Below are 8,288 nucleotides of genomic sequence, written 5' to 3' on the forward strand. Positions count from 1 at the left end.
TTTGATGTAAGTATGAATCATAGAAATAAAACACCAAACTTCAATGATGCAACGTGTGATATAACCATGAAACTTAAAATTTACATGTGAAAAAATAGCATGATAGATGCAAAAATAATAGTTAAATATGCAATGTTAGACATTAAACATGAGAACAATGTAAACAAACAATAGAGTACTTAATACATATGATAGACGATGTTGTGCATGAAAATGAATATTAAATATGAAAGGGGTAGGAAAATACTAATTTTTTGCACCATTTCTAACATGAAACACGAAATTTAAATATAAAAAAAAATGAAATAAGTAATAATAAAAGTTAAATATGCAACATTAGACATTTAACATGTGTATGATATAAATATGTAATAGGATATATGATATGTGTAACAAATGATATTATACATGAAACGTGAAATACATACATGAAACAGCAGGAAAATAATCATTTTCGGTACTTTTTATAACATGAAATGCCAAACTTCAAATCTGTAAATCTGATGTAAACATGAAATATGAACTTTAAATGTAAAAAAATTACATGAAATATGCAACAATGAAAGATAAATATGTAACGTTTGGACATTAAACATGAGTACAATGTAAACAAGTAATAGGGTACATAAAATCATTGTCACAAGTAACTTTAAAAAGATATTTTGTTCCATCTTAATTATTTAATATAATATGGCATATATTTTTGAAATATTATTATTATGTGGATGTAAGTTTATTTAAGACGGGATCTATAAAAAATACAACTTATTACAATGTGGAGTTTATTTCTAATTATAACTGGTCATCAGTTGGGACCACAAATTTTTATTACTATAAAGAGATTATTCCTATGTAGAGTATTCTTATTTTGAGGTTCTACTGTATTATGGGTGTGTTTGACACACTGTATTGTATTATGTTGTATTGCATTAGCACTGTATTATAACAATGTTGTACAATGTTTGGTGCTGCACTATACTGTATTGATTTTTTTTGTGATTAATTTAATTTAAATATTATATTATATTAATATATTTATATTGTATTAATATATTTAAATTGTATTAATGTTTTATATTATTTATATTATTATTAATTTTAAATTAATATTATTCAAATTTATTCATATTTAAATATTTATTATTAGTTATAATAAATTATAATGTAAAAATAAAAATATAATATTATTGAATAATAAATTATTTATTAATTTAAAATTAATAATTATAATGTAAAAACAAAAAATAAAAAATTTAAATAATATTATATTAAATTAAAAATTATATTTATTTATTTATTTATTATTATTATAATAAAGCAAAGCTAATCCGGCAGTTGTTGCATTAGCCACCCACATTAATCCCTTACAAATTTGTTCCAAATATAAGGTTAATATTATTTTAATGTGAATAATATTTTAATACCCCATAATATAATGTAACAAACATGCCTTATATACACTAATGATCGAGATTTGTCCTTTCGAATAACAAATAAAGTACAGTCAGAACCATTATTGGTTTCTTACCCCTGTCTTGAATAAATAGTATAAGGTAAATATATCAATTGAAAGAGAAGAAAAATCTCTCCTCTCTTTCCATATTTTTGATCCATCAACATCCATTTAATAGCAAATAATTAGCCAAAGCCTGCAAATGCATGCTCTCTAGTCAAGTGTATGCCAACAAATGTCAGTTCAAGTTTTCAGTTTTACTCAAGCAAGCAAATGGGGTGAGTGTGACATCATATAAGAACAAAACATAATCAAATCATGTTAAAAAATTTACAACTTTTGATACCCTTTTTCCTCTTATAGCCTGTGGGCATATCCTTTCCTGCAAAGTGTTTTTCTCACAACTAACAAGGGGAAAAAAAAAAGGTAATAATAATAATAATGATGGGTAAAAGTTACTATGCAGAGTCTTTTTTTTTAACCCCAACAACCACAGCCATCATTTGTTTCCTTCATCACCTCAAAGCATTAAAGTCCAAAAAAAAGAACAAATTTATTACAAAAAATCATAATTGAAGGTTGAGCCTTTTTATGGCGTCGGGAGCCAAATCTATTTACTTGTTGTCAGCAGTGGCAATGGAAACGTAGGTGAAATTGATTTGAGGATTTAGGATCTAAAAAGTTCGATAGTATATTATTGCCTATTGTTTGTGTTTGAGAAGATGAAAATGGCTAGATCGATTTACCATCTTTAGGTATTTTGTTTCACTGTTTTAATTGTTTTGGCTTTTACTTTTATTTATTAATTTGCAAATTACAAACTATTTTTTTGGTGTGGGTACATAGTATACTGATAATATTCCATTTTGTTTAACGACAGAATTGCCCTTTAAAAAAGTCAATTAACAGACAATATTTTAGCATTTGGGGGATTTTAACTAGTTTTAAAACTTGAGGGGATTTACTTAATTTTGATAAGCTGTTGGAGGTATCACTCATTTGCCCAAATTCTAAACAATGACATCTTTTTTAGGAGAGGCCCATAATTTTTTTATTCACTCGATATATATTACATCAATTAGTATATAAACTATAGACCTCAATTAAATTAGAGTAGCATTATTATTATTAATAAGCAAAAGAAAAATATGTACTTCAAATTCTCCCTTTCATCAGAAACATGCTCACGATGTAGCCTAATTTTTCTTTTTTTAATCTATCAATCAAGATCTTTGCCCCGAACACAAACATAATTTGCGTAAAGCCTAATCTATTTTTTTCTTTTTCTTTTTCTTTTTCTTTTTCCCCCTCATTTTGCCGTGAAGAAATTTAAACTTCAAAGTTCTAACTTTTTGTACCACTTTAAAATCTATTTATTAGTAAAATCAATTAATTAGTACTGACATTCACTTCATCTATTTAAGTCCACGATGATTTCAAAATTTTTACGTGCTTGTTCATTTTTTTTTTTTTTTTTTACTTTTCAATTCATTATTACTCATTTTTATATTACATTAGCAAAAAATGGTTAATTAGGACCGCCATGATTGAGACGAGGCTGACGTCTAGCTAGCTAGATTGAAGAATCAAGAGTGTATAATCCGTCTAATCAAAAAATTTCCACAATCACTATCACAGACATGATATATAGCCATAACATCTTCAACAACAAAGCCTTGACAATTTGACAGGAGTTCCTCTATATATATAACACGTGCTTTTTCAATTATTGTTAAATTACTTTCACGTGATCAATTTTTTTGAGACATTAAATGCATCAATCAACCATTTCCTTGTTAAAGGGTTGTTTCAGGAGTCAGGACCACAACTTCTTAGTCGGTTGTTGAAATGTCAGAGTCCTAGAATACAAGATAGTGACGTCTTTCAGACGAGTAACTCGAAAAGTTTCAACACTTTTTTTTTTTTTTTTTTTTTAATTCCTGCTCCAACATCAAGAAGAAGTTTCTATCATGGGGTATTTATTTTGCCCATGATTTTTGTGGTATTTTTTTTTTAAATTGATATTTCATCATGTATTTATAATATACAATCTGGCAATAATTAACTAGCATTTCGTAAGGAAAAAAAAAATAATACAAGTTAGTTCTACTCAATTATACTTAATTAAGGAATAATTTAAATACATAAATATTCGATCCGCTAGTTATTAATAATAATAAATACATTTATTATTATTAAATTTTATTAACTTTATTATTTTAGTTATTATTAATTATTCTTATTATTATTTTTATTAATATTATCATTATTAACATTTATTATATTATTATTATTAAATTTTATTAACTTTAATATTTTAGTTATTATTAAAATAAGCTTCATCAAATTTTATTAAAATAAGCTTCATCAAAGAGTACATAACTAATAAAAATTAGGGACCTAAATGGCAAAAGTAAGAAACATTTGAAAACTAAGTGTCATTTAGGTTTTATTCTATATAAGCTACCGTGAGCTAACATGAACTTATCTTTTAAATCATAATCGTTTTTAAACTACAACTGTCTAATTATAATATCAAAATTAAATATGGCCTCACAAGTATCTATCCATTGAAGCTACAAGTACTTTAGGCGGTAAATAAGAATGATTAAAACTAAGACCAAATTATTAATTTTATCCGCACACACGTAAATTAATTAATAGTTTAATACCATAGTTGATTTAATTACAAGTAGATTAGAAGTAGCATAAGATGTTGATACCATACGTTGTTGATTATTTAATAACATAAGATGTTGATTCATCTGCCTGTATAATAATTAATTATAATGACTAATGAGATTAAATATAGTTTGCTGCATGACGTGGCTAACTTACTGACAATGATAGGTACGAGGACAGGGCATGTGTAACATGGAATAATCTGGGTCCAGCTGCGTACAATTCAAGAGTTGCAGGAGTAACATGCAATACAGGACTGGCACATGTAACACGCAATACAGGACTGGCACATGTAACACGCAATACAGGACTGGCGCGCGTAACACGCACTAGTCTATGGTGATATAAATTGTGGCACCTGGTGAGTGAGCACTACAACGTGTACAAAATAAACAAATCCTAATACATTAAATTAAACTAATGGCTCATCAACTGATGACTTCAGTGCCTGCCTTGACTAGATTGCAGGAACCTAGAAGTTTCATCTCATCACTTGGATCACCCAGCATCAGCAAAAGCAACAGCAATGGCTTCTGTGCATCTCCAATCCAATGCATGTCTGCTACAAAAGTTCGTGACAAGGCAATTAATGATAATAGGCGATCAGCCAATTATCAGCCTTCCATGTGGAGCTATGATTACCTTCAATCTCTGTCAAATGGCTATGTGGTATACTTAATTACTACTATGGTGTTGATTTGATTATTTGGAATCGATGATAAGATGCAGAAGTAAAGCTACAACAAATTAATTATGTTTGTTCCTTTTTTCTTTTTTTCCCCCTTTTGGATAACCTTTGTAGGGAGAATCATGTGCCCAACGGATCGAAAAGCTGAAGGGAGAAGTGAGGTTAATGCTTGACAATTATAAAGAGGTTGACGATTATGTGGATGCGCTACATTGCCTGGAGATTGTTGATAATTTGCAAAGACTTGGAGTATCTTATCACTTTGAGGGCGAAATTAAAAGATTTCTCAATAGTATATACAACAAGAGAAACAGTCGCAGAAGCAGTACTTACCATGCCAAGGAAAATCAAGAAAGTTTATTATATGCCGCATCTCTTGAATTTAGACTCCTAAGACAACATGGTTATGATATACATGCACATGGTACGGCCAAATCCAATGGAAGTTTTTCTTCTTAGTAATGATGTAGTGGTTAGTGATGGTGCTCACCTAGAGCAACAGTATCACGAGTCACTATTTAATAATTAAGTTATTGCTTAAATACTATATACAATATATCGGGTATTACAGAATTCTGTCACGTGTAGTCCAAATACTCATCATATGATAGGCACAGATGCTTACTAGAGATTATCTTCATTTTGTTCTGTATACCTGTAATCAAATAACATTACTCTTCATCACAATAATTTGAAAAGAAATATTCCATTAATGTATTTCTTTGAGCTTGTTGATTTAATATATATGATTCAAATGTGCTGTCGCAGGAACCCTTTCTAGTTTCATGGATGAGAAGGGGAAGTTTAAGTCATGCCTCGGAGACGATATCAAAGGAATTTTAGCATTGTATGAAGCTGCATATCTTTTGGGAGAAGAAGAGAGCACCATCTTCCATGAAGCTATCAATTTCACAACCACACATCTCGAAGAATACGTGAAGAAGCATAATGATGATGATGGATATTTTTCAGCATTAGTGAACCATGCATTGGAACTTCCCTTACACTGGAGGATGGTAAGATTGGAGGCAAGGTGGTTCATTGATGTATATGAAAGAGGAACGGACATGAACCCAGTTTTGGTCGAGCTTGCTAAACTGGACTTTAATTCTGTGCAAGCAGCACACCAAGACGAGCTCAAGTATGTGTCTTGGTGGTGGAGGAAGACGGGACTTGGCGAGTTGCATTTTGCAAGGGACAGGATACTGGAAAATTTCTTCTGGGCTTTGGGGGAGATATGGGAGCCTCAATTTGGATACTGTAGAAGGATGTCCACAAAAGTTAACGCATTAATAACGACCATTGACGATGTTTATGATGTGTATGGTACCTTGGATGAACTTGAACAATTCACAAATGCCGTTGAAAGGTTAGTGCACTACACTTGAATTAGTTATTTTTATTTAAAAAAATATTTTTCAATTAATTATATATATATTTGGATTTGTAATTAATTAATTGATTGATTTCAGATGGGATGTCAATGCGATGGATCAACTTCCATACTATATGAAGCTGTGTTTTCATGTTCTTCATAGTTCAACAAACGAAATGGCTTTTGATACTCTCAAGGATCAAGGAGTTCACGTCGTTCCTTACCTTAAAAAAGCTGTAATTAATTAATTTTTCATTAAATTAATTTTCGTCATACGTTTTCATTAATCTGTTTTAATAAAATATATTGTTAATTTACAGTAGAATAGGTCTATTTACACTCTAAAAAAATAGTATGGACACTCTATGAATACTGTAGACAGTCACTTATCAAATTAACAATATAAACTATTACTTAGAACGCAAAAAAGAAAATCCCAAATATACCCTTAATAAATCTCTCTTTCCCTCTCTCTCTTTTTCTGTTTTTTAGTCTTTCACACCCATGACATCAATAACTTGAAAATTATCCACGGAAGACTTCTAACAGCTTTTATGTCAATTTATGTTTAACATCAGTGAAAGAAAATATTAGTTTTTAACAATTTTTAGTGGGGTGTGTTAGAAGGGTGTCAAAAGCCATATTTTTTTATTTAATTATATTGAAAGTATCCTTAATAGTAGTTTACTTTAAGCATATTTTAGTAATAAATTTTTTTATTAAAACTTTAGTGTTCAAAATATTTTTTAGAATGTAAATAATTTAGTCCTTTACAGTATTATAAAAGTCTATCACAAATTTTAATAAAGTGTAGAATTTCTTACCTGATAGTTTTTAATATGTGTGTATATACACTGCAGTGGGCAGATATGTGCAAATCTTTTTTGTTGGAGGCAAAATGGTACAGCAGCGGATACATACCAACCCTTGATGAATACATAGAGAATGCTTGGGTTTCAGTCTCAGGACCTGTAATTCTACTCCATGCTTATACCTTGATTGCAAATCCAGCAAAAGAGGAGGCCTTGCAATTCTTACAAGAGTACCCCCATATAATTCGTTGGCCATCAATGATTTTTCGACTTGCCAATGACCTGGCAACATCATCGGTACGTACGTACGGTACCTATCGAGGCAAGAGCATACATGCAACAATATAATTAATTAATTAATTAACATGCATCTTATGTATCTCTAATTATCTTCGCTTTTCATTAAATAGTTTGATTACTTTTTAATTTCTTCTCTTGACATATTTTAGGATGAGGTGAAAAGAGGAGATGTTCCTAAGGCAATTCAATGTTACATGCATGAAACTGGAGCTTCAGAAAGCGATGCTCGTCTACACATAAGAGATTTGATCACAGCAGCATGGATGAAGATGAACAATAAAAGAGAAGGAGATGAAAATCCTGATCACTTATTACTGCCCAACAATTTTGTCCAGTTTGCAATGAATCTAGCGAGAATGGCTCAATGCACATACCAAAACGGAGATGGGCATACCGTTCAAGACAATAGTAAAAATCGTGTATTGCCATTACTCATTCACCCCATTAAGTCCTAAGGTTAAGGGTGCAACCAAGAATTGATTAATTAAGCCTACAAATTAAGCACCCTGTTGAATCGAAATTGATTAATTAAGCCTACAAATTATTGAAGCATGCAAATCATCAAAACGACAACGATCGTCATTATTGAAGAGGATCTCCTCAGCGGCTACAAAAATCTTGGAGTCAACTCAGTTTGTAGCTCTCACTTTTGAAAAATTAGCTCCCCTAATTAATATTTTGTAATTTATAGCTTCCTAAAATCACTTTATATTTGTCCTTTGCATCCAAATAAAATGAACACTTTTAAGTTTCTGTTCTCTAGAATGTGAGACTCTCTATTTTTGAATTAATTACCGTCAAATGTATTTTAAACTAATCAGATAAAAGCAAATATATGCATTGGTTTTTTCTTAGAATCTTGCTGTTTCACATGTGATGAATCATTTCATCTGTTTATTTCGAATCCATTAACAAACTTACTTTGAAGCATGACATGAGTGACCAATAAACACAGGACAATCATTTGTAATAAAATAT

At 30.1% G+C, this 8,288-nt stretch overlaps 1 protein-coding gene across 2 annotated transcripts; it reads left to right on the forward strand.

Annotated features, from left to right (window-relative positions):
* Window positions 1-4,492: 4,492 nt before the first annotated feature.
* LOC102620757 (gamma-terpinene synthase, chloroplastic-like) lies at window positions 4,493-8,075 on the forward strand. Of its 2 annotated transcripts, none has more exons than XM_052432897.1 (6): window positions 4,493-4,804; window positions 4,938-5,247; window positions 5,592-6,192; window positions 6,296-6,410; window positions 7,059-7,307; window positions 7,460-8,075. In XM_052432897.1, exons 1-6 carry the CDS (start codon window positions 4,556-4,558, stop codon window positions 7,763-7,765), a joined length of 1,830 nt encoding a protein of 609 aa, XP_052288857.1. In that variant the 5' UTR covers window positions 4,493-4,555; the 3' UTR covers window positions 7,766-8,075. The 2 variants fall into 2 exon arrangements, with proteins under 2 accessions (XP_052288857.1, XP_006487820.2); XM_006487757.3 differs by having other exon boundaries at window positions 4,494-4,804; window positions 6,296-6,434.
* Window positions 8,076-8,288: the final 213 nt, after the last annotated feature.

This window comes from Citrus sinensis, chromosome 8 (genome assembly GCF_022201045.2).
Source record: "Citrus sinensis cultivar Valencia sweet orange chromosome 8, DVS_A1.0, whole genome shotgun sequence".
NCBI lineage: Eukaryota > Viridiplantae > Streptophyta > Magnoliopsida > Sapindales > Rutaceae > Citrus > Citrus sinensis.

Excerpts from the sequence above, each read along its gene's own strand:
- LOC102620757 (XM_006487757.3), top strand. The coding sequence starts at position 4,556 with ATGGCTCATCAACTGATGACTTCAGTGCCTGCCTTGACTAGATTGCAG. Across the intron at positions 4,805-4,937 it reads CTCTGTCAAATGGCTATGTG|GGAGAATCATGTGCCCAACG; the intron begins GTATACTTAATT and ends TAACCTTTGTAG. Across the intron at positions 7,308-7,459 it reads ATGACCTGGCAACATCATCG|GATGAGGTGAAAAGAGGAGA; the intron begins GTACGTACGTAC and ends GACATATTTTAG.